Source organism: Harpia harpyja, chromosome 2, assembly GCF_026419915.1.
Source record: "Harpia harpyja isolate bHarHar1 chromosome 2, bHarHar1 primary haplotype, whole genome shotgun sequence".
NCBI lineage: Eukaryota > Metazoa > Chordata > Aves > Accipitriformes > Accipitridae > Harpia > Harpia harpyja.
This window is the reverse complement of record NC_068941.1, coordinates 33810302-33837851: the sequence shown is the minus strand read 5'-3', so window position 1 is coordinate 33837851 and position 27550 is coordinate 33810302. Positions and strand designations below refer to the sequence as shown.

The following is a 27550-nucleotide window of genomic DNA, read 5'->3' as shown; positions in this document are numbered from 1 at the left end:
ATGTGAGTCTAGGTTAGTGGAAGCAAACAAGTAGGGTGTTAAGTGAGGCACCCGTCCTTGACATTTTCCTGTGCAAGACTGCAGGATAGAGGTGTATAGGACATATTAAAGAGTCATTCCCGATGTGAAATGTTAGTTCTGATGAACAAAAGATTTTCTGCTTCTCTAGTAACCAGTTAGATCTGGGCACATTTTTGAATATTGAGAATAACGCTTACCAACCTGCAATCCCTTCCCAAAAGGCATGTGTGGTTCAAGAGCAAGCTGACTGCTTGTGAGCTTGAGCCAAGTAGTGACCTTCTTAAAATGAACTGGTTTGATGTACAGCATAACAAGAAAGTACAAAGTTAGATGCCTAGATTTTTCATGAAAGAAAGATGTGGTTGCAGAGCTGGAAGTACTCCGCATGTGGGAGGCCTATGCTCTGATCCCCCTTCTGCCTGAAAGTTATGTAAACCCATGTCTTTGACTTGCTATAAGAGCATCTGAAACAGGCATTAGACATATCAGGTCTAACAGAGGACTAGCATCTCCTTGTTCAGCCATTTTTATAGCATTTTATTCCAAGCACCACTTCTTCTTCCGAAGACAAAATGTCAAAGAATGAAAACTAATTAAATACTTTTGGGAAGGAAATGAAGCTATCGGAAGAAAAGCTCTTTAGCACCGAGATGAGTTATTCTTGTATCTCTGAACAGGCAGATGAATCAGCCCTAATTTCATGATTCCTGTATGTGCTGCCTTTCCCTAGTGGTCAAAATAGGCTAACTTATGCCAGAAATCTAGTTGTGTGTTTCCAGGGTGAACACAGACACTTTGCACTGAGACATACTTGGTTGAAATAGAGGCATGTCAATAAGTCAGAATACAGATATACTTTTAACTTCTCAGTGACTACCTGTATGTGATTCTATAGGATTCCTGCCCACTTCCAAACTTTGCTTCAAAGCTATTGAACTCAATAAAGCCTCTGATTAGTCTTGGTATCAAATACTTAGTTCATAAAGCTTTGAATATGTGATTTTCCTCCAAAAGCAGGAGTGAGGTTTTTGTGCATCTGGCATCTAGTGGACTGTCCTTAATCTTCTGGCTTTCCGGTCTGGGTGTAATAGCTCTAGCTTAATAATAATACCTTTACCCAAAGGTAGATGCACTCCTTGGAAGCTAGATGCTTTGAAAGTAAAGATGCACTCCTTTCAACCTAAACACTAAAAAAAGTTTAAATCTTTTTAAACCTTATCCTTTGGAGACTGTTGCATGACTCCAGTCATTGGCATGACTACAGGAGGTCAATCTTGCAGCATGAGGCATAGCTAAGAGAAACCTTTCTCTGTATGGTTTTACCTTGGTGCTTTTTTTAAACTTCATAGCTAGCACATCAGGGTACAGCTGATAAATTGCTGTACTTGAGAGTTCCCAATAAGAACTCAAAATGAACAAATAATGAAGAACTCATGATTAACTTTATTGGATAACTAATGAGTTGTATGGTTTGACTTCTCACAAAGTGTACAGCTGTGTGATTAAAAACTTAGAAATGTAAAACTAAGTATAAAGTCTAATAGGAAAAATGCACGTGATGTAATCAAACAAAAATGCAATGTGATGCTTCCCTATATTAACAATGGTTTAGATCAAGACATCACCAGAACCATGATGCTTATGTAATTTTTCAAGAGCCATTCCCTTCTGCGGAATGGCCATTTAACAATTTTTTAGTATGATGAATGCAGTACTTGCAAGAGGTCGGTGTCTAGGCTGGCAAAGTCAAGATAGATGGCAAAGGTGCAAAAGGTCAACTCTGATACCATCGTACTTTCAATGCATCTATTACAAATGTCTGAATAACCCTCTCAGCTAGCACTTCTTTGTTTGGTTCACTCTTCAATGCGTAGTTTCAGATTGCTTAATTTAAGGCAACCTTATAACCATCTATTTTGTACGCAGAATCTCCATCGGAAATGCAGTTTCATCATTCTAGGTGATAAGAATGAAAGTATGTACATGATATTACTATAGCTCTCACTGTGTGTTTCCTCTCATGTACATACGTGATCATATTTATAGTGTTTTTTTCTTGCAAACCCTGAGGCTGTTTACTTGTCTTTCAGTTTCCATTTATTCAAATTAGGTTTGAGACTTTGAGCACTTGATGACAGGCCTTATGTGTAGTTCCTTGTTTAATATGATCTTTTCCGAATGACTGATCTGTTATACACAGTCTATTATATCAGTATAACCAGGTCTCATAAATGACAGGTGATTACCCTAAGCACATCTTATAGGCATACTTGCATATACATATGTTAGTATAGAGACAGGTAAAGTCATCCATTGTTATTTCCCTGGGGTAGACTCAACTAGAATATTTCAGTATTTTCCTGTTTCTTTTAAATACTAATAAAAAAAGCAAGATGTCCTGATGAACTTACTATGTTACCGTAATATCTAACAGAACAACTTTACCTGTTATATCAGGTATATCACTGGATATAATGATTTCTGATAATGGATGTTTTTCAAAAGATGCCATGGATCACAAATATATGATCTGGAAATTTGAATCTCTTGCCATCTAAGCAAGGAGAATTGTTTGAACAGCACATCAGACTTTGAGAAGTTCCTTGCAGTATGAAAACCTTGGGCTATAGCCTTGCAAGCACTTCAACATGTATGTAATATTCTTTCTCTATGGGATCTCGCTTGTTGGACTACATGCAGAAAGAAGATTACATCTCTGCCTAAGTGGAGGCAATGATAACGCTGTATCTTTACTTGTTATTTGACCTCCTTCTAAGTTTGCCAGTATTATTCAAAAGAAATTGTTTTATAAAAGGCAGCAACTGGAAATGGTAAAAATAGAAATAGAAAAAAATAGAGAATTTTTTACAAACTATAGTTTCCAATGATAGCCATTGGAATGTATTTTGCCATGCATAAAATGAGTTTCAGTTGCTTGCTTTTGATGAAGTATCCTATTGTATTAGTTACTGTAGTAACCAAAAAGTAAATCAGGAGTCTCTACCAGCAAAATAGTGTTGGAATTGCTGTATATGTAAAAGCTTGTCAGAAATAAAGTGCACACTTCAGACCTGAACTGTGCCTTTTTTTGTTTTAACTGCTCTTTTGTTGTTGTATGATACGTTTTATGTAGTTCTAAAGAAGATAAAAGTATCTGAACGGTGTCAAAATATATTTAGGGTTATACATGGATATTACCTACTAGCAGTACAGAAGAATTAAGATAAAGACTTTTATTCAGCTTATCAAGGGGAAGAATGTTTTAGTAATGAGTGATATTTAAAAAGATTATCCTGCAGTCTCTGAATGGGAATACTGGAAGCCCAATCAGATGAGAAAGCTGAACGCAGACTGAATAGAAGCCACGGGAAAAACATTGTGTTTAACAACAGCATTAACTGAAAGAGCCAAGGCGTGTCTGGGATTTTTAGTGGTGGTGTCCTCCATCCCTTGTGGAAACATGTAACTAGAGCTGGGGGTACTGTCCTGAATATTGTACATTCTGTACCAAACTGATTTCAGGGTACCTTGTATGTATATTATTCCTTTATATTCTGGTAATAGAATCCAGTCAAAACATACTAACAAATCCAAACTCCTACTTAAAAACTTTTCTTGAGCTTGGGAAGCTCTGATTTTGCTCTTGAATCCTCAGGTTTGGGAATCCTTGGTGCATTGATTCCTGTCCAAGAGATGGTGATTTACTTGAGGAAAACCTGTTTCTTTTTCCACTATTAATGAATTTTCCTTTTTTTACAAGTTATCTGTTACTATTTCTCTGATTAAACTCAAACACCGAAGCTTATGAAAAGTCCTGAATTTACTCTTTTTGTAGAAAGTACTGCTTTTTGTCCGCTAACAGCACTAGCAACATAACAAGTCCTATCCTGATTTCTGTAATTCTTTCTTTCAAGCTGAAACATCTACCCCAAAAGAAGAAACGGGAGTCTGGGTTCTCCGCTGCTAGCGAAACGATGGGAGAAAAGATAGACTGGGGGGAGAAGAAACAGATGGGACTTTAAGTATTTCTTTGGTTTAATTGATATTGACACTGTAGAAGTCATTTTAAGTGTCTATTTAAATTGCTAAAAAAAAAGTAATGTCACGTATCAATAATTTGGGAAACAAAAGAAGGATGTCTTACAAGATCTAGAGAAATATCACTGTAGGCTGTTCTGTTTGCTTACTGTAGTTTTATGAAAATTCCTGCAGGCTAAGACAGTGCTACAATACAGTAATATTAGATTTTATGCTCTGTTTTATAGCTGAGGTGTTCCAGAATGCTCTGCAGAGAAGAGTAGAGAAGGGATTATGACAGGACAAAACAGACAAAACAGCAATTCCCTCTTAACCTTGTGTATGTCAACTAAAGCTTTAATTAAAAGCAAGCATTGGCCTCAAAGTTAGTTGAAAGTTGAAGAAGCCATCTTAATGCACTTAAAAATGTCACTTGGGCACTTTCTCTTTAATATTTCCTTCCTGCTTATGATCACCAGCTAACTAGTTCTTAGTGTAGGTGTCAAACAGCAGCAGCTTTTTTCTGTTAAAATTCTTCATTAAAGGACTGCTACTGAGTAAAAGCTGTTCACTTCTAGTTACCCTAATAACTACTACTTTTGTTCAGTTCTATATATTTAGCTGAAATGTATCAGTTGTTCCAGTTTCACAGCTGATAAAAGTTCCAGCAATTTTCCCCAATTCAGTGTGACAAACTTCCAAGTTCAAGAATGGTATTTTCTGCCTGAAGCAATTGTGCTTTCAAATAATTAGTCTCTTCCTACTGTATATAATACAAAACTTCAGTTAAAGCAGTTAAACACAGTATGGTGGAAATTTCTTGACAGTAGAATATCTAATTTGTCTTAAGAGCTCACTGAATTTTGTGAATTGGCAATTAAGTGAACAATTTAATTTAAAAAAAAAAAAAACAAACGCAAATAGATCTTGCAGTGGGTTATTCTTACTTGGTTATTTTGACAATGGTACCCTTAGTTGTCATTGACTTTTGCTGTAGAACCTGGAGGAAAGAGATAACTTTTATTCACCTTTATCAGGTGACTTGGGAGGGATTTAAACAGCTAGTGGTGCCACTTTTCAGAATGAGGGCAAAAAGAAAGACCAGTAGGCTTCAATCGTCTCTTTTGAGGTCATTAACCTTCCTATATTTTTTAATTAATTAAATATGTATTTAGGGACGGAATTTCTGAGAGGTCAAGTCGAACAACATCTTCTTCCCCTCACTGCACAGGTGGCAAAGCCATTAGTTTATACAGAGTAGAGAATGACTACTGGTACCACAGCTGCATACAGAAATGGGCATTGAAATGTTACTGAGGTTGCTGAAGGAACAGCAGCCATCTGAGCTCTTGGTATAGCATTTGCCAAGAGAGTGATTGTAGCAGGGTGGCCTCAAGTAGTGCAGTAGTTCAGAGTTTTCTATCAGGAAGATTTAGAACGTTTGGCCCTTGAAGACTGCATCCTACTTTGTGTAAGTGCAGGGGGTTGCCAGTTGTGTTGCCTGAAATGGCTTTGCAAATCAGAGTGTTAAAAGCTGTCTTAAATTGGTGGAGCTCAGTATGGTCATCTGATGGTCCTCACAATAACTTTTTGCCTTGTGTCACAACCTGATGGTACCAGGCTTCTGTTTCATAGACAGAAGAAATTAAATCCGTCCGTTTGAACCACTCAATAAAGCCTTTGCATGCGTCTGCTCTAATGGGCAACCGATCCTGCACGACACTGAAACAAGATGTGGAGGTCCTCCCTTTCTGAGAGTAAGGCTGGTGGTGCTGTAGTGACTGAAGATGACATGAGGTTAGTGCATGCAGATTGAGGGCTTGCTTATTTTCTGTTATCAACATACCACCATATATCAATACCTGGAAAAGATGTAGTTATGAGGCATTTAGTGCATGAAGGGGCAAGGTGACAAGTCAGGGGGCTCCTAATCCCAGCTGGTGATCTACATAACTAAAGGAAAAACAGCGCACATCTGTCCTTCTTGAACCTGAAGACACTCTTATGGTCCAAAAGTGTTGTGATAATTAAATGAAATGGAATTTCAAAGCCCAGGACCAATAGACAAAACCACATACCTGCTTTCCCCACAAGTTTCTGGTGTTTGTGTGACTCCCTCCCTCCACGCCACGTGGTATATATGAACCGCCTGTGGGAGTAGCTGGTACAGTTTGTTGTCTGAAACTGTTCATGGCTGACTGGAATGTGGAAACAGCAGTCGTGGCTGTAAGCTTTATCCTCCTACATTGTTGCTGAATCTCTAACTGCAGCAGCAACTGGATCACTCTCATGCCTAGCATTAATTCCTCAAGGGGAAAGGAAAGGAAGTCTGAACAGCGCTTTCTCTGCTTCTAATCCCAACCTTATTAGTACCCAGCCTAGGCTGGAGACGGAATGTTATTGTGGCCAAAAGAAAGCAGCTGAAGTCCAAAGTAAGGTACTGGGAAGAGTATGATGTGGTTCAGCAGTGTTTGGATTCCTTAAAGGAAGAGTCTCCCCAGGTGGTCTCTTGAGTTAGAAGCCTGTATTTCTTGTCAACACAGAAGAGTTTTCGGTTGTTCATTTGGGAGTAGGGACACCTGGCTGAGGAGAGCATGATGGTGAGTTTTGTTAGCTGAGATCGCCAGCTTAGGGTGGTCAGAATTGTGTGACAGGAGCCAGCTATTTTCAGACAGCTCTTCTCTCTAAATGCATCTGTAGAAGCCATGTGTGTGCTCATCTGATGTACGTTTTTTCTAGAAAGGGTCCATGTAACCACCCTACTGTATGAGGCCTGTGTAGTTCAGATTTCTTTGCACAAGAGAATAGGTCTTTGGGTTCTGATTATTTTGAGCAGAGTAGAAGCACCAAGAAGTTCAGTAATGTCTGAATGGAAGAACTTGAAACTTTTCAATGTGGCTGTATATTGTGTTTTATGATCATGTCCACTACTATGTATTGTGTTGCATGGCCTGGCAAAAATCCAGTGTTTTGTCAATACTGTATTTTGCTAAATCTTTGCTGGGAAGAAGAGTGCATTCATACAGTTATGTTACTAAAAAGGAACTGTGTTTAATTTCATAGCTAAATAAATCCGGTCATGGAGAGCGCAAACTACGTGTTTAGCAATACAAAATATTTCAGGCAGCCAATTTTACTCTGTTTTACTTGTAATAACAGTATACTAATAATGGTATAAATGTGATGATTTTTTTTTTTCCCCGAGAGCATTCAATTCCTGTTAAAATTGCCATTATGCCATCATTTTTTGTACTACTAAAAGACTTTAAATTCAAGGGTCAGTTATTCATTTATTTATAGATAATAAAGCCATATTTATTATAGAAATGGTTTTTACCATAGTACTTAAATTTATCTGTAACAATAGATGTTGCAGAGAGAGCTCTCAAATGAAATTAGGAGATAGGTTACAATAATTTTGTAATCCCAATGCAATTTATGTTACTTGTCCTCTCTGGACTTGGGGTCTTCTAATAGCGCTCTTGTCTGTTGCACCAGTTTTAAGGATGGGGTGGAAGTTCATACTGTGAATGTCATTTGAATTACTCTGTGAACAGAACTTTCTCTTTTATGCTTGTTTTTGAAGTGGATGCCATGAAAAGATAAAAAAGATGAAATTATTTATAATGACTGTCAGTAGATTTATGTCTCCGGCAAGATTTGTATCCTGGAATTAACACTTCAATAATTAAGTTCAGTCTTTAGATTTAACACAGTCCCAAGAAAATAATATAATCCTTGTAGCTTCTTTGTTCAGAGAAGTAACAGTAGTGCTAGCATTGATGCTTGTTTAAAATTAACATTTCTGGAAATTGCCTTTCATTCTAAGATCTCATTGGATCTTGTACAAAAAGAAAATCCCTCTGCTATTAAATAAAAATAGTCCTGCTTGTATCTGCATATATATATGGAATTTTGTTGCATTGTTGCACAAAGTTGCTGACTGATAGGTTGGTATGTAGCAATAGCACTATCCTCGATGGCTTCTTCACATAACTAGAAGCAACATTTTGAGGTTGTATGATTTCATAACAAAGCTCATGTAGCCCAAATAGTCGTGAAGGTGTACAGGTCAGATTTATCTGAATACTCGTTCTCAAAATAAGAAACAAATGAGACTATTTTTATGTCCTGTTCTTAGTGAAAGTGCTTTAATATTGTTTATGTGGTGTTAAAAACATTTGTTTCACTTATGTCTTTTTTGAGTATTATGTAAAAGATCTCACTACCAGTGCTGCTGCTAAAATTTTCATACCTGAAGACAGCCTTTTTTTGTGCTTACTGCAAGGAATAATATAAAAAAAAGTTTGTTTTAGGAAATTGATTTATTGATTTTTACCATCCTCCATGGCTGGCTGAGGTATTTCATTTGTTAATGATGTAGTCTCCTCTAACGTTCAAAGTATGTAAGTGTAGCAGTCCTGCTTGAATATCAAACCTAGCTAGGGAGGAGTTGAGTGGTGACCAGAAAAAACAGCTCAACTGCAAAGGAGCTGAAGGGATTTTGGAGCTGGTTTTGGGACACCTCTGTTTTCTGTTACTTTGAAAACTCAGATATAAGCCTAGAACAAGCTTATGAGTATCGCTGACTCTTTTTCTCTTTATATTGGTGAAGAAATCATAGCATCCAGTCCGTTGGTAATACAGACTTGATTCCCCTTTCAGATTTGTAACCGGTTGTTTCAGGTTTCATTAGCATGAGTGGAAATTCTTTTAGAGCACGTTATTAATACTTTGTTAGGCTCTTTTTACGGACTATATTTGACCTTCTAGAGTGTGCTAACAGGATGCAGACTATTGATTAGGTTCATGTAATTTGCTCTTTAAAATTACTGCCCAACACCTATTTCATTGCTGGTCATCTCAAAAAAAAAAAAAAAAAAGAGGCAAAAGATAGAAGCATTAAGAAAAGCAATTTGACGACGATTTATGGATGTTTTTTGAAATATTAGCTTGGACTTGGACTCTTTTTTTATGTTTAAGAGAATCCTGTGTAATGTGTAAAAGTACACTTAGCTTTGATGCTGTCATCCCAGCCTTAAAATTACTTGCACATGTTTTTACTGCTCATGTGACAGCTCCTTAAGTTGGTATATATTTGCCTCAGTCTGGGGGGGGGGGGGGTGGTTTTTTGCAGTTTGCAGATTTTTTTTTGCAGTTAGCAAAGTACAGACAAAAATAAGAAGTCAAATGGCTGTACTCTGGGGTAACAGTTCTTCTAATTACAGAATTAAATCCAGTTTGTGGAACTTCCTTTAAAAAGTTGAGCAATATGGAGTAAAGAAGTTGTGCAGGAACTACTTCTCTCAAAAACCCTAGCTGCTATACAGTTTTAAGATTGCCTATTGTAACTCTAAGGATTTTAAAGCACACTGCGATTACAAAGGAATTTAAGCTAAAACACATACCCTTGTTGACAGAAGCTCAGCCTGCCAAGGCTTCTAAAATAAGTGACTTGATTTACACAGGTGCTGTGTATTTATAGTTTCTTGGTTGGATTTTTGGTTGCCTGGTGGAAATGAAAGTCAGGCAACACTCAATTTGTTTAAAAATCAAATTAGGGTTGTTAGTGTGACTTTCGACTAAAATGTAGCCCATTCAAATACCTTCTGTCAAAACAATATTGGAGTGGGATAGTGGTGGAATATTCTTTGTCCAAAATGCAATCAATTGTCCTAACAATTTGTCTGGTCAATCAGTACTTAGCTATGCCTATCCTAAGAACTGTTCTTGTTCCTTGAATCCTTATATCTAATCAGTACTTAGCTATGCCTATCCTAAGAACTGTTCTTGTTCCTTGAATCCTTATATCTAATGGTGGGGTAGGGTTTTACTCTGTCCCATATTAACATGCCTGTAGGACAACTGATGGCTGGGATATAAAAGAGAATTCAAGAAAGCTAGAAGAAACCATGCAGATTCCCAAGCTGTAGTCCTGGTTGGGAGACACGGGGAAAGAGACGGTCTGGAATTGAAGCAATCATGAAGTTATAGCAAAAATGGGCAGGTTGAGCACAAAGAAATTACCAGGACTAACTGGTATTCATTAAGAGCTCTGAGGAAATTTAAAAGTAAAATAGCTGGATTTCTCGAGAGTAGTGTGCAATTTTTCAGTTCTGTAGTACTAGAAGGTGTAACTGTGATGCCAAAACCCAGTTTCTCTGGGGACCTTGAGAACTAGAAGCAGGTTACTGTGGTGTCTCTACCAGACAAATTAATAGCAATTGTAATGAAATAAATATGCTGTAATGTGAAGTCTTGCTCTATAGATTTCTTGTAGTTTTTTGTAAGAGTCAGCAAACCTGATCAAGTCAGTAATTGATTGGGCATGGATGAGTAACTGGCCAAAACCAGGAGGCAGACAGTTGGAAAAAACTTATGCTAGTGATGCAAAGTATTCAGGGTAGTAAGGAGGAGGGCTAATTGGGGAAAAAAAAAATGGGAGAAAGGCCTCATGAGATTTAGTAATTAAGCAGTAAAATGTCAGATGATATTCATTGTAGGTAAAAACAAAGTGATGCAAGTGGAAAAAGCAGTCCTATGTTGTCATACAAAATGAGAGGCTTTGAGCAGGCTGTTAGCACTGAGGAATAAGACCACACAGTTCCATGATAACATCAACTTGTTGCTAGGCAGCAGATGAAAAAGCAAATGAAATACTAGGAATTATTAGAAAAGGAATAGAGAACAAAATAGGATATAATTATGACAACACATAGATTACATGGCTCACCCACAAGTTGAGTATCATGTGCAGCTCTTCTGTCATCTCCAAATAGTTGCATGAAAGCTGGAAAAGGTTCAAAAAAGAGCAGTGGGGGTGATGGAGTTTATTCTTTAGAAGGCACGAATAAGTAGACTGGAGCTCTTCAAGAAAGAAATTCTGGGATTGAGTAAATCACTAGAAGTGCAGAGTGGGCAGACAGGGATGGAGAATAAGATGAATTAAGTACTATCAATTGAACCGAGCAGGAGCCAGGTTCAGAACAAACTAGAGGAAGCACTTCTTCAAGTAGTGGGTAGTAAAGACGCTGCCAAAAGACCCTGAGGGTGCAGGAAGTTGATGGTGCCTGGGGCAGGCTGGATGCATACTTGGAAAAGAGATACACTGCATGCTGATACATGGGCAAATCACTACACAACAAACCACAAGTGATTAGAAAGTAGAGTATGAAGGCAGAGGGAAGTATTGTTTATGCTTGATCTCTTTGTTTGTTTTGTTGTTGTGTGTAACTTGTGGCCACTCATAGAGGTAGAATACAGGACTATGCTGAAATGATCAACTTACTTCAGTTTAGCTTTGTCCCAGTCCTCCAAGGTGAAAAATAAAGTCTGTGATAGAAATTAATATCATGCTATTTCAGATACATTAATCTTTAAATTCTCTGATTTTTCATTACAGGGATAAGCAAATTCTTGCAAGTCTCTGGTAGTCATGTGAATTTTCAGAAATATCTTTTAATATGAAAACGTAGCACCATAAACCTATAAAAATGTCACAAATTAAAAATATTCCTAAAGCATTAAATAATATACACCTAAGCAAAAGCATGTCTTGGCTGTAGAATTTTCTTCCCCTTGCAAGAAAACTTATTTCTCAATAACACTAAAGTGCTTTAAAATCCCTCTGTCAGAAAAAAATGAGATTTCTCAGTTAAGCTAAAGGGCTCCTTCATTAAAATATGTATGTGAATTGTAAAACTGTTAGAGGAATTGTTCTTTGGATGCCAGTTCTGTATTGGCAGTTTGATAACTGTGATTCCGTAGCACTAATATTCAAAGTACTTTTGTAAAAGAAGGTGGAAAGTGTTCTATAAAAGCAAAACTGTTCTTTATGAAAACTTTGTTTCCATATACAGATAGCCATTTGGAAGAATTTCCTACTCTCCTTCACTGTGCAGCCAGATTTGGATTAAAGAACCTTGCAACGTTTCTACTCAATTGTCCTGAGGCCACGCGGGCTTGCAAAATAGCCAACAAGTATGGAGATGATCCAGCAAGTATCGCTGAGAAGCACGGGCACAGGGAACTAAGAAAATTAATCAAAGAATTGTCAGTAAGTCCATATGCTTTTTCATATGTCATCTGTAACCAGGGGACTATGGTGTTACACCACTGGGATCACATAGTATCACCCCAAGCCTAATATGTTGTAGTCCTGTCTGAAAATATTATTACAGTCCTCCTTTCTCAGAAAGAGGAGCCAAAATGGGGTATAGCCACTTTCTTTGTGCACTGTCGTAATGGAGATCAGAGGGTTTGGGGTGCTTGAATTTAAGGCATGTAATGGAAGGAGAACAGTGAATCAGAAGTACCTCATGTGGCCTAGCTAGATTGGTGTTTTCAGTGCCCAAACAATGGTTATATTGTAAGTAGTCTAGACCAACCATCTAGAGTAGGAGATAAAGACTTCTTTAAAAGTCACTTTAAAGGTGACTCTGAACTTTCTTAGCATTGCCACTCTTCAGCATTCAACAAAGAGTGGGTGCCCTGCCTTGACTGTCCACTCCACTGTGAAGGAAGGCTAAATTTTACCACCCTTTGTTAGATGGAGTAAATCTCTCTTCAGCTGGGTATGCAGGAGGGGGTTTGGGAAATAGTTGCCTTTCCGCATGAAAGATAATAGAATAAAGGCCTATGCGTAGTTCTAGCATGCAAACTATTGCCGATAAAGTCTAACAGAATTGGCAGTGTAAAAAAGCAATGTACTGCAGTAACATTTCAGACCTTTAACCTATTTTAAGTCTTTATTGTGCTAACTATAATAGGAGCAGGTATGATAATTCTTGCCTCAGAGGTTTTGAAGCCTAGAGAACAAATCAGGTAAATCATAGATCAAAAGAAAGACAGGATGTGAACATTGGCATAAGTAAGCCCATGTTGTGAAGACCTGACGCAGCTTTGCTGATGGTGCAATTTTTTGTTTGGTTGGTTGGTTTTTGGTGTTGAACTCCATGTTCACAGACAAATGGTAACAGACATGTAAGAGGAGAAGATACATGGAATGAGAAAGCCAGAAGTTTCACTTTTCTATTAACCAATCATCTTGATGTAGTCATGGATAGACATAAGACCAAAGATGGCATTTGAAGAAATAGAAGATAATAGCTGCGTAGATTATGTAACAGAGAATTTTATGCATGACTAAGGAGGAAAATGCAAGAAACTTAAGGGTAGTTTAATGTAGAAAGAGATACCATAAGGAATGGAAACACCGGCTAACTGAGGTTAGTTATTAAAATTCTAGAGCAAGGGCATAGGGATTGGTCAAGTTTTTTCTTTGATACAGTTGGCATCTAATGTAAAGGTGAAGGAGAGGCATTGGGAAAACTGAAGACAAGTTTATTATGATAGTGTTGAACCATGAAGATGGCTTTAGTAGTGTTTTATGAGCGGATATTTTTTTTTCAGTGACTTCCAGGGGAAGAAAATTGCAGCCCCTGGAGCCTAAAAGTAAGGCATTTTGGCAGTGGTCAAGATGCTGAATGAGAATATGCTATTGAACTTTTTGTCGTTGTTGAACAGCTATTGACACAGGCTCTGAAAACACTGAGGGTGGGAGAATATCTGCTAAGCAGGTATTTCTCCTTTTCTAATAACTATTAAAGAAAGCTCATACCTAATTGAGGATGTGATCTGGTGTCTTTTCTGAAGTGACAGAATATTTTCTTGCATTTACTGGACAATGAATCTGATCAGATCTCAAAAGCACTGCAGAGCTTTTTCTATTGATGGAGTGCAAAGGGGTGTTGTACTACAGAGGTGATGCTTTTACCTCAGTTTTTGATATTATAGTTGAGATCAAATTTAACTGAAGAAAATGTGATCCTCCTTACCATCCAGCATAAAGCTGTCCACAGAACCAGGCTGTCTTCCTGAATCAAGATGTTAGTAATTTCACAGTTAACAATTTCTAATTGCCATAGCTGTCTCTCAGTCATCCTTGCACTGGTCAGAGAGCTCCTGCCAGTAACAATCTGATGTATAAGGTCAGGCCCCTCAGCACTTGGAGTTTACCAATTTGCCTTGAAGAGAATGGAACTGTGTTCCCCAGCATCCCTACCTGTGGGTCTGGCTAGCTGCCATCTTTGTATGGTCAGGTACCCCCAGTACACGCTATGTGTAATGGATTGTTAAGACTAGGCAGAATGTGAATAAGGTGATATTTAACTCTCAGTGAGATACCTAGATTTCTTTTCTAAGATGGTCGTATGAGTCAAAGAGTTGAGCATGGAAATATAGGTTCCATGGTTAATTTATCGTGTTTAATGATAATGGTTAATTCCATAGGACGTTTATTTTTTACACTAGCGTTGTAGAAACTTACCCCCTTGCACTTCAAATGTGTCTTTGTTGTGCACCCCACATGGCAATGGAGGCTTCAGAAAATGGGTAATTTTCTTTTATCCTTGGAAACGCACTCATATTCAACCTCATGCTATAGTTTGGGGCCTCTGTAAGAGGAGACGTAAGCACACATGATACAGGCAGGTTACAATTGATAGGCATTGAGAGAGTACATTGCACTTTACATTTTGGTAGACTTTCAGTGACGGAAGGCAGTGTTTGTGAGGGTGATACATTTCACGCTAAAAAGCGTGCAAAGTATGTGCATGCCTCTGATTAGCTTTTCTTTTTTAGTAGGATTATTGATTGTCCTAATAAAGTCTTAGTATAAAATTATCAATCTAAAACATGGATTTATAATGGTAACTCTGACTTTATACAAAGTAATTTTTCATTAAAATAGTTCTTTTATGGTACATATCTGCTATTGTTTGCACGTAAACAGTTAACAATAGTTGTTCTCTGCTCATGATGACTGCTTTCCCAAGTGTGAATACTTACACCAGCACTGAATTAACAACAGCTCTACTACCACCGTAAGCATGTGTAGTCTGATTAGGACATGCAGTTGTACTACCCACTTTCAGTTGATTCAAACTTACTAATGCAACACAAGTAAAAATTGGAGCATGCTTCAAGTCTGTCAAATGCGTAATATGGTATTTTAGAAATGTTAGTTCCAACCACTGGAAGAAAAATGGCTTATTTGTGTCCCCTGTAATAGTGCACTTAAGAACAAAAACACTTACTGTACTTCTGTAATTGATGGGAATGTGGAAAAGAAATATTTGCATGGCTCTAAGCCAAGCAGAATTTAGTTTAACCACATTCCAGGAACTTCCCGTTACAGCTGGAGTATTGAAATTGCTCATTATTACAATAGAAGTACTTTTGTACTTGGCATACCTCTCAGTGTTTTAAAATTGTTACCTGTGTTTTGCCATTCCTTTAAGGAATAGCTGCAAAATATACGCAGTAATTCATCACTTCTATCTTAAAGAGCAATCAGGTTCCAGAAAAATGAGTGTATTTGTCCAAAATCCTGGACAGTGTCTTTCATTTGCATTTGTGCTGAAGAATCCTTAGGGAAGTAAAAATTCCCTGAGGTGGATAGAGAGAGAGAAGCAAAAGAAGAAGTGGCAACACCACAGCTACTATTTCTACCTTCAAGCCCAGGGCCTTGCTGTGCAGCCCTCTTTGGTGGCTGGTGAGGAGATCTGTGCTCAGGGCTTTTTGGTGATGCAGCTTTGCTGGTAAGGCCCTTCAGCTCCCATGTCCAGCAGACGTACTGGAAAGGTGCCCGGGGCTCTGTTGGCAAAAGCGAGCTGTAGGAGCTGGCTAACTTGCATGCTGGGTCTTCTGTATGGTACAAGTTCCTTGTCCTTGTTTGAAGGGAAAACCTCTTTTCTGGAACTGGACACTGACAGTGTTGATGTGGGGAGTGTTACAGCCACAGAAGGCAGATCTGGAGTGCCTGGTGGGCATGCTGGGAGCTGATCTCCTGATTTGTGTCAAAACAAAGCACAAGGGAAGGATCGCATAACATGCGGCATGCTTCTGTTGATACAGCTGTATGAATGGGTGGGAAGAGATTTTCCCCTTTTAGTACCAGTGTTATACGCAGGGTCATTAAATGCTAAAACATCACACCCTTTAAGAACCTGCATAAATGTGTGCTTCCACAAGTGGTAGTGTCTGCCTTCTCTCTGAGAAATCCTGCATTTCAAACACTCCTTGAAAATGTCTCCTTTGTGCTGAGGGAACACTGCAAGACTTGACCCATTTGTGTTAAAGGTACTAAATTGATGGAGCTGTCCCTAAGGGTCTTTAATGGGGATTATGATAAAACTCACTTTCAAATGTGTCAGCAGTTTATTAAGCAAATTGTATTTTTCTTGCATTTTAGCACAAAGCTGCCTAAATGGTCATTCATTTCCAGTTTCTACATGTTTCATGATAGTTTAGATGAAGTAATTCCCTCTTCTATAGCATGACAGAGGAATATCGCTTAACATTCTGTGGTAACATCCTGAATTGTTACTTTGTCTTGTGATTTTATTCCTCTGTAGAGCCAAGTACTTGAATATTCTCCATAATTGCTTTTAAGTTGAATTGCTTGAATCAAGTGTGTGAACTTAAAACTAGTAAGTGGCGTTCAGTAGGAATACTGGCAGGAATCCTTGTCTCGGAGTATCTGAACAGAGGAAACGATGAGCCTTTTGAGTTTAGTTGATCCAGCTGATGGCTCAAATGCCAGTAAGAAAGGCCAAAGTACTTTTGCTTTCCATTAGCCACAGGCTTGAAACATATCTGCAGTCAGTTGTTACAGTACCAGTGACAGGTAGTACCTTGTTAAGCTGCAGTAGTTCGCTGGGGTATTGGGCCCCTATTTCTGATGTTTGTCTTTTGCACATGCTCTGTCCCTGAAAGCTGCTTTGACACTAGCTTGTCCTTCTTGTCGCCAGCTGTGGTCTTCTAAGCCTAAGTTCCACCTCCAGAAAATAAAGAAATCGCTTAAATGAAGTTCTTATCCAGCACACAAAGGAAGACTTTAAAAAAAAAAGATGAGAGAAATTTCTAAGCAGTAAGTGACTAATGAGGGGAGTATGTTCAATTTGTGGCCTAACTATTTAAAATTGGAGGTTGCACTGATAGCCAGTTTTAGGCATTTATGCTTTGGTATGGGCGTAATTCTTTGTTCCAGCACTTTGGGTTGCTAATTTCTCTCCTCTTTTACCAAGAACTGTGCTGCTGAATGTGTCGTAGTCAGGAAGATTACTGTGTACCACTCGTAGTATACATCACAGTTTCTAAGAAAAATACAATTGAGAAAGTGTTTTATTGGTTGTTTAATGCAAATGACTTCTGATTGTTGGCTTTGGCCTTAAAAGCAGATTCCTAGGGGTGACATAAATGTTATCTAAATATAAAAATTGAAACAGTCATTTCATGTTGCCACCACACAGTCGAGACAGCACAAATTCATTTTTATTTTTAAAATACCTTCTAGTCTTTCAGAATTGGTTGCCTGAAATCTACAGCAGAAAATGCAGGTTAATTGAGCTTTTTTAACCTGCCCAAGATCTGTGGCCAGGCCTGTGACAATCCATGGCAGAACAATGGACTGAATCTTCTTCCTCTGCCACCAGCAAAACTCTGGATTTCTTGTTTAGTACAATTTTCTGTCTGCCTGCTTCAGGCATCCCTTAGGCAGCTATTGAAAATATAATAGGTATTTAATTCTGTATATATTGGTGAAGTTCCTTTAGAATTGCGTAGATTGAGACAGTGCGCTGGATAGGCCTTTCACAAGAAGCTTGGTTTTTTCCACAAGCAAGAGTTACATCAATTCCATTCTAATTCTGTTGAGGTATGTCCTGCAAAGTCTAGATCCATAGTTACTGAGCTCTCTGCTGTTAGCAGTTCCCTCAGTAGCAGAGAGAAACATAATCATACAAGTGGTCATAATTTTCATTCAGAGCCTGTTTTATGGAAGACATATGTTTTAGATAAGTTGGAGGGAGAGGGGGAGGAGGGGAGAAGTTTTTGTTTTTGAAATACCAAGCTATATTTTTATAAACCTTAGCAAACTTAAAGGATGGGCAGGGATGTAGGTTGGCAAGTAATTTATCATTGTATACCTCTCCCCTCTCATCTCGGTCTTATTTTGAAGTGAATGGTTGAACCAGAATACAGAATTTCTTCAAGTATCTTCAACTTGATGAAATAGAAAAGAATCTACAAAAACAGTGTATTGTGCAAATTGAGGGTACTTTTTTCCTCAGTTGTTTTATGCAAAAAGAATCTTACTTGGCTTTGTGGCTACTATCGCCAAATGACAATAAATCTTTAGATGGCAGGAATCCCTTCAACAAGGATTCTCTTGGTTTGCTAGGGAGTTCTAGAAGCTCATCAGGAATCAGCTTTCCTGAACACAGAAGTATTATTCTTATATGTATGTTTAGCTTTGTGTTTCTATAAAAGGCTATATGATATGGCAGAGCTCCTCAACATGAAACTATTATCTTTTAAAATCTGATCGCAATATCTTCCTGAGCTATTAATTCTCTGCTGGGGAAGGACCACATGTAGAAAGATGAAGTGGATATATATTAAAGAATCTTAAATTAAGTGAATCTGATTGCTATCAATATTTGTTTAATTACTTTAAATGTTACTGTAATATTGCAGTGGCTCATAGCTCATTACTTTCAAATAGCTGGAAGAGTATGTGAAAGAGAAGAGGATTAGTCTGGGTTCTGAAATTCGTGCTAATCCACTAGTGATTCCTTGGTGAAGCCTGCTGGGATTTTATTCTTGCCACAATATTTTAACATTCAGAAATGTTGGTTACGTGCATCCTTTGGTACACTGGAAGTTACTTAACTGAAATGAATAAGTGAATGTATTCCTTGATACTTTTTTAGTGACTGGATATTCACAAATCAAATTCTTAAACTTCTTGAGGAATTGGAGCTAAGTCCTGTGAGCTACTGCCAGCTGATATGCAAATGTTATCCTATGATTTCCATCAGGTGTTTGTTCACTGGGTTCTCTTTCTTTTCCAAAATTGCTTATGGAGAGGCTTCCCATTATTAGTGCTTGGTGTCCTATGTTTAAGATTTGGTTTGGGGAGTTTATTATTTTTATTTTTACTGGCTGACAAGGTTTCCCTCTTCTCTTTTTCACATGTTCTCAGAGGGACATGCTCCCTGTGATAATAACTTGCTGGCATATACTGCCTTTTGAAGTCAGACAATTTATGTTTTAGTGAAGAGATAAGGTACAGACTGAGCATGGAAAAGTTTGGCTTTAAGGAGAAAAGGCTAGATTTCTCATTTTTTAAAAATCACAGTCATTAAACACGTTTTTAAAGTTTCTGTGTAGACTTTTATTCAGGCTAGAACCTTGCACCTTAACTGTGATTAAATCTTCTGTCATAACTATGAAATTGAGTACAACAGTCTTGCAAAAAGAATGATAAATGGAACTGTAGATTTGGAAACCTTACTTCTGTATGAGATGCCTATTGAAATTTGTGTATAATTTAAAATGAACGAGGATGGTTTTTCCAAAGAATTGTCCTGTAATTTGTCTCATCTTTTGATGTTCTGTAACTATAGCAGTGACACAGTCAGTTATTTGCAATTCACTGTTTCAAAAAGCTTTTACAATTTTTAAGGGAAACTTGAATACTAATGGAATTTCAGGCAAAATGCTTGTGAATTACAAGCAGGGAAAATGAAAAGGGTTCTGGGATGATGATACCTCTGTTCCTAAATGTATTTAGGATTGTAATACCAAGGGATTTCCAGAGGTCCTTCTAACTGTTTTGTTGACAAGGCAACCTCAGCAAAGATACTTAGCTGAGAGACTTTTTGGGAAGGTGGGATGGGGAGTGTCCGGTTTTTCAGAAGTAGTATTCAGGCTGAAAGAATCATCTGTATCGTTCATCTGCATTATTAAGCTCTGAATTTGTTTGAACATGTGAAAAACATTTGGCTAAGCTGTTTATGTTAACGAAAAATGCAAATACAATACTTTACAGAAGTGAGAGAAAATAAAAGTGACCATGTTATGTTGTAGAAATCAATGGCATGCCTGTGTCAAATCTGGCCTCTGCATCTTTAAAGAAGTGTGAAAATAAATATGTTCAGGTAAATAAAGACTCTACACTAGCCTGAGGAGGTGTTAGAAGGTACATGGTAAAGATATGTAGAATAATTACTGTTTTCAAAGTAAATGAGCTGCTTCTGCTTAACCTCTCTCATGGTAAGTGAACAAACAAATTTGACATGAAAGACTGTTCTGTATAAGATGTAATTTCTCTATTCAGCTAGTTAAGATACCGCTGAAGCTAGAAGCATAGGAAGGATTCAACGGGCTAGAGATTTTTGTGGATGTTGAGAACTTTTAGTCACTATGTAGTGTGTTGTTTTCATCATGAGGGCATGAATCCTCTACCCAAGTTGCTGACCAGTTGCATGAGGTTAAAGAAGAAATTTTCCCAGGGAGAAGCTACCCCATAGTTGTCCATTAAAACAATTGTTCCTTGCACCTTTCCATCGATTTTCCTGCATTGACTGTTCCAATAACTTTCCAATAATATTATTAGGTGAGAAGGTTGCCTTTTTATTTCTTCTTCCTCAAATACAGACATCTCAGAAGCCCTTAAAATGCAAAGGAAAAGGTAAAATGATCTAAAATCATCTGCTAGCTCCAGGTTTACTACAGAAGGAAGGATTGCTGGGGCATTCCAATGGAAAGTCTAGAAGCAAGTTTTGGGTCTTGCCTCTGTCAGTTGGAGCAGTTTGAAGGTATAACTGTGAAAAAGCAGGTTTACCTTGATGAAGTATATGCTCTCAGTGAGACTATTTGGAGTATGCCCTTTGGCTGCCTCCCAGTGATCTGGAAGGAATCAAACATCTGTCATATCTTACACGTCGTTGAGCATAAAGAAAGATAGCATATCAACACCACCTTTCTCCAGTCCCTCAGAAGGGAAAAAACAGAAACAAAAAACCCTACAGAGCAAAACTGTAATAAGGGGTTTTCAGCTTCATGTGGGAAAATGAAGGAAAATTAGGAGGGGAAAGGAGCTGTTAAAGTTGTTGTGGTAAATATAATCTGTAAGCCAAAACCACCTACCTTCTGAGTGACATTGTGAGGTCTGAAGGGATCTTTTTGATCTCAAAGCCCTGAGAAAAACTCAGTGGAGAAGCAAGAATTAATGAGTAAAGTTAGGTAAGAGGCTTGCTGTGTCCTTAGTAATCTGAAGGTTCAGAGCTCTGCACAGATCTAATAGTGACTTATAGACTTTCCTACAGCTGTAATTTATTGCTTAATTAGAAAAATTGTCTTTAGGCTCTACATCAATAGAATGACCATTAGGGAAAGGCATTTCTCAAGCTACCAAGCCCATTATATGGAAACTGCTTAAGAAAATCCATTTCTGCCCTGCATAGTGTTAGTTGTGTTTAACACAGCCATACACAGTCTCAATTTATAATTCTGTCTGAGGACTCGGCACAGAAGGCACACTCTTTATTTTGCCTTCTATTCTTCCCACCCCCATATATTGTTTTACAATAAATGATCCAGTATTTCATTGCCAGGACTATAGGACATCTAGCAATAATAATTTCCTTTTCTTATGTTTGATGCAAACTTAAAAATCGTTTCTGAGTTCCTAAACTCAGAAGAACATGCAGTGATTGACATACGTATGTTCACTTCATGAAGAAAGCCAACATGTTAATAGATTGCTTTATAATACATGTTTAATAACCATCACAATCGCTATAATTGAAATTGTATGCTGTGTCTGTAACAGACAGGAGCAGCCTTCCTCAACCCCATGAGCTATGTGCCAGAACCTTCATGTGGCTGGCAGCAGCAGTGTACATATATCAGAGGTTTGGGAGTTGTTCTCAGGCAGAAGTCACTAATGGTTCTCTACAGCTCTTACTGTTAGTGTGAGGCATATAACTGGATCTTGGCACTCTCTGATGATGCCAATCTTATGAGCCACATTGGCTTGATTTTACTTGCCCCTGAGATTTCAGGTTATTTTGCTGCTCCTGTGTAGTCTTAGGGTGACCTGGGAACCATCCTTGAAATATTAGAGAACTACTTAAGACCTGCAGTTGGCCACCTGTGGCCTTCTGATTTCCAACTGAGTTCACCTGCTCTTAATAAATACCACTTTCTGAGAGCCACAGGAATGAAAGTAGGCAGGAAAGTCTCCTGCCATATGGAAGACACTAGCAAGTTCCCTTCAGGCTACCTAGGAAAACACAGAAATCAGTATCTGTACTAGGCAGGGAAGTAATATAATAAGTGTGATTCCTAATTGGATCACTTAATCAAACCTTCAAAGATCTTTTTTAATGAGATAGATTTTTAAAAAATGCTGCCAGTTGATAGCATGTACTGTCTTACGTAAATGGGTCAAAGGATTGAACAAAAGTTTCCATGGAGACTTTATGTGACTCCAAGGTGCTTTCCAAATTAATTAAAGTCTTGTGTTGCAAGGAAAAGAGGTTAAAGGTGACAAATTCTAGTACTGGTGCATAGATCTGCAGTCAGTTCTGGCCAGCTTGTCCTAGGGACACCTGTCATCATTGACAACATAATCAGTGAACTTATAACTGTAAAAGCTAGTGATTTTTACAGATTTCTTTCTTCCTCTCTTCAGAAAAGTTAAACAAGACAAGACCTAGGTACAAGCCTGAGCTAATCATGCACATACAGAACAAGAAAAAAAGCCTCCTTCTGGAAAATCCAAAGTAGATAATTTCAGAATTTTGAAAGCAGTCATGATTGAGATCATTAGTGAGAACTGTTCACCTCCTTTTTTCTCAGATTGTTAATTAAAGAATAGTTCTTTATTTTTAATTTTTTTCTTTTGTGCATATTAAATGCACCCAGGTAATGCGAAGAGAAAGATGATATTTCTTACTAGTTTTTTAGTAAATAAAATGACCAAGGAGCAAGTGTGCATATACAGTACATTAGGACTGCGTTGTGTTGTGCCTCATGAAATATGATGTGCTAAGTTAGAGCTTGGGCACTCAGTGAAACAGGCTTCTGTCAGACCCTTGACTGTGAATCATTACTGAAGAACAAATAATGCACAGTGCCAGGAGCAAAATGCAGCACATTGTTCAGACAGCACTTAACTAGGAGGAGTAGTTAAAAGACTTACTGGAGTTGAAAATCTCCAGGAAGGTGGTAAACAACTGGGTAGGGTTTTAGCAGTGATTCGCTCTATATCTGCAAGCAGTAGATTCCAGCAAAAAGAGCAGATGGTAGAAGTGCATGAGCAGAGGCTTTAAGCAACCTTTGAAAAATGCAGAGCTGGTGGGCTACTGTTGAACAAAAACATCCTTTCCACAGAGCAGAATAACATACCCAGGGCATAAATGAACAAAACCACACCTTCATAAGAGCTGAAGTTTTAACTACCTACCACGGTAGAGGTGAAAAAAGTAAAGAGATTTGGAACAGAAGATGGTACAGGGATTTGCACTTACTTGGCATTGAGAATTTGTTCTTAGGGAGTTATTTCTAATCTGGATTTTTCCACCAGCAACTGAAGATGACCGGGGGTGAAAATATACATTGGACAAGGTATGCTGATCTAAATAGAGATGGAGAAGCTAAAAATGATCACTAAAGTGTCTGGAGTTCTGAGGTACTGTGACTGTGAGCGTCAAACTAAATTATACAGCATGGCACCGTGTTCTCATATGCATATAGTCAACATTTGGTGCTTGTGGCTTATGTAGCATGGCCACTAGCAAAAATAAATGCTATTATACCCAGCAAATCAGAAGGATTTAGCAGGACTCCAAGAATTTTAAATGAATATCCTTTTGAAAAGCTTGTGTTAAATGAAATGGATCATAAACGGCTTTATTGCTGTTGCCTAAGAAGTCCATGAGGACTCAGGGGAAGGCTAGCTATGGATCATGGTCTGAACACCATACATGGCAGTCTGGTTATAAAGGAAAAATTTAAAAATATGTATTGGATTTGGAGAAAGTGAACTTTGTGATCTACTGCAAAAAGGGCTATGGAGGGTTTGTGGATAGTAATGATGACAATAGTACAAAGCAACAAAGTTTGCATATTCCCAATCATTACTATAATAAGTTTTTCTGCTATATAGGTGGGATTTCTTCTCTTTTTTAACAGGTTAAGACTGGAAACTTTTATACTGTTTTGGGTCAATACATTATAGAGGATATAAAAGAATACAAATGAACAGAAAAATCTGTGGCGGGGAGACAGGTATTTTATACTTGCATTGAATGAACCATATGGTTGGAGACATGGCTAAAACTTTTTATATATGTCAAAAATATAGGCCAGGTCAAGTGAAAGAATTCATTGTTGATAGTTTGTGAAGAACTGGGTCCCTAGAGAAAGGTAGACACAGATTTGTTTATATTGCCGGGGGCAGGGGGAATCATGTATTCTATATTTTTATTCTCATTTCCTTAAGAGAGCTTCAAAAGATGTTTCAATAGCTCTCACAGCAAATGTAGATAAACTAGTGATTGGGTATATCAAATCTTAATTTTGCTGGATAACACTATACTTCACCTAATAACATGAAAATTGACCATATTTATGTGCACAAGAGCAAAAGGCTTTGCAGTTAGATACAGGTTTAAAAATTCGAGTGCTGCTATTCATTATTTTTATTCTTAAAAGGCTAGTGAAAAATGGGATTAAAAAGTAGCTATATGCTAACAGGCTGTAGAATTATACTTGGATCTGTATTAAATCCTGTAAATTGGCAGAATAATGCAAATGAATCATGGATTGTCATCTTCTGTAACCAAAAAGGTTGTGCTCTTGGTAGCAGAGGACAGTTGTAAATGTGAAGGGCTACAGCAACAGAGAACAGTCAGAACTCAACATGAGTTTGTGATCTAGCAGCTCTTTATGCAGGACTGTATTTAGTGTGGTCTCAGTGATTGCAGATTTCAATGTTTTCACAAAAAACAGTGGACTATTTTGCAGACTAACAGGAGATTACCATAAAAAGCTGGGGCATCAGAACTGCAGGATCTGATACATCCGGAGGAAAGAAATGAGTTGTTGCTACCTGACAGCAGTGATGTTGACATATTTTAGACGACTTGGAAATCTACCCACATTTACAAGAAGTCATGTGGAGTATTTGAATGCTACTAGTTTGTTTGGTTAATAAATTGATTGTAAGAATTTTAATTGCCAAGAACCCTAGCTTCATGCTGCTTGTTTCAAACATTTTCCCTAGCAGTTTGTGAGACTTGAATTCATCATAGCCTCAATAAGTTTGTGAGTCATTTTTGATATTCAGAATTGTAATTTGACCTTTCTTTTGGATTTCTCTAGTTAACAGCTATTTCCATTTCTAATACTTAATAGTTGGGAAATTTTATTGTGTTCATTGTAATTCAGTTAGCAGTGAAATGTTAATTGAATACTGCTAGTTTGTTTAGATAATAGCTCTAGATTAATTTGCAGATTTTTCTGATTGGAGGAAGTTTTGTGTTAGATTGGTACACAAATTATTACAATGGTCTTATAACTGTTATTGATTCTATTGGTACTACACCAAGCTCATAACATGCTGGTATATAGGATAGGAATGTGGTTAAGAATTGTTCCTGGGTGATTTGGGGAGTAAATGCTTCCATGGTTACTGAATTCTACAGTTTTTGGTCTCAGCGTTGAGAGGAAATGTATATGAACATCCCTACCTCTAAATCAGTGTCAATAGTGCAGTTTAACAAAGTTATTCTAGTCTTTGGCTCATAACATTTGCAGTTCTATGTTTTTAGCGAAACATTTTGTAATTTTAAAGATGTTCTTGATTACATCCTTCAAGTGTTAGTTTAGATGTAATATTCACATATCAATGTAGCTTGTATGTAAAAGTACATGGTGATCTTTCCTAGAGCTCAGACACACAAAACATCATGCATTAAAATGTGATATTATGAATAACAAGTAGAATTATCTCACATTACAAAAATCTGCCAGAATTTGTCATCCTCTAAATCAACAGTTAATTACCAAACTGTATACTAAATTTTTGTCCCAGCTCCCACATTTTAAGCATTGCATGCTCAGAGTTTGCTAACTTTTTTCCAGATTTAAAGATTGAAGTTTATTTGGTAAATACACATATTATACAGATTAGACACCCTCCGTTCCCATCACCTTGAATGATCTGCAAAAAGGACTACAGATCTAAGTTCAGAAATCCCCCCAAAATCATTGCCCTTGACCCATTAAGCTCATATTCTACATCTGGATACAGAAGAGGGATAAAAAAAAATTTTGAGTCACAGACTTTACATGTGTTATTCCCCATCTTAGCTGTCTGTAGCTACCACGAGGAGCGAATGTCAGAGCAGTGCCTATGAAGCCATTTATTTATAAGAAATGGACCTACAGAATCTCAGCTTTCCTGGTATTTGCAAGCTTCTAAGTCTAGATCTGGCTTTCTGTTACCCCCATCACAGCTAATCTCTGAAACCGGCCAGAGCCATGTGGGTGTAAGATGCCTGACCCAACAAAAAGTCAGATTCCGTTTGTGGTTGTGATCTATTTCTAATTAAAATCACATTTTTTGATGTGGTGCTGATTAGGGGTGAGGTGCACTTTCATTACAGGCTTTTTCCATTAACACTGAAATTGTAGATATTTTAACATCATAACTAAGGAACTTATTCTACCCAAAAACCAGTATCAGCAATACTCAAAATCGTGATAGTGATGTGCAGCTTTTGAGTAGTGTTTGCAGGAACACAAAATTGATCTTTTGTGATGGTGAATCCTCTTTCCCTCATTCAGGCTGTACATGATGGTTAGGTATTATTGCTAAGTAAGCTTGATTAGTCTGAGATGGAAGAGGCCTAAATTTTATTCCTAGAGAAGCTTTAAATTCTGGCAGAGGCCTTTAATAAATATAATTCTGTGTAACATGATATTTTGTTGAGATCCCAGTTATATCTGTGTGAAAAAGCTAAGATTTTTCCTAAGACTGGCTATTGAAGATACTAATTTTATCTTTGTCAGTTCTTTTCTTCTGTCTTTTTACTATTACTTTATCTCCATGGACAGGAAGCTGGTAAAAAAGATTGTGAATATGTCAGGCATCTTTAAACCTGCCTCCATCTGGGCTTAGTCTTGCACTGTGCTTTGCACTCCAGCTCTTGTAGACATAATCAGGCTTTGAGAATACTCAGCAAATGGAGTATTAGGCCCCTGAAGCATCATAGGTTCAGTGGATGCCACTAGGCCTTTGGAAAGGAGAAAATGTCCTTCAGAGAAGTTCTTCGTTCCTTCTTCAGGAAAAGCTTCTTTTCCTAACCTTTTTATACAAAAAAGGACTGGAGTAAGTAAAAGAATGAAATGGAAGCAAAGCAGTATTTAGGTGAGAGTCCTAACATTATTTGCAAAGCATAGGACAGTGTTGAGCAGAAGGCAGGATGTAGAGATGACTCTGATCTATGGGCTAAGCAGAGATCAGCAGGAGGAGGAGGAGAGGAAATCAGTGCAGAAATCTAATACTTATTTTATTAATGATTTCTAAGAAACCAACCAGTTCTGCTTCACAGAAGTTACATATGTTGCATATGTAGAATTTACATAGGTAATC

The 27550-nt window shown here is 37.7% G+C and overlaps 1 protein-coding gene across 1 annotated transcript in view; it reads left to right on the top strand.

Moving 5' to 3' along the window:
• Nucleotides 1–27550, top strand: part of BANK1 (B cell scaffold protein with ankyrin repeats 1) — a 162316-nt gene that overhangs the window by 62463 nt on the left and 72303 nt on the right. The window contains exon 8 of the mRNA XM_052775516.1: nt 11898–12094. Coding sequence (XP_052631476.1) covers nt 11898–12094 — 197 coding nt within the window. The remainder of the gene's footprint in view (nt 1–11897; nt 12095–27550) is intronic.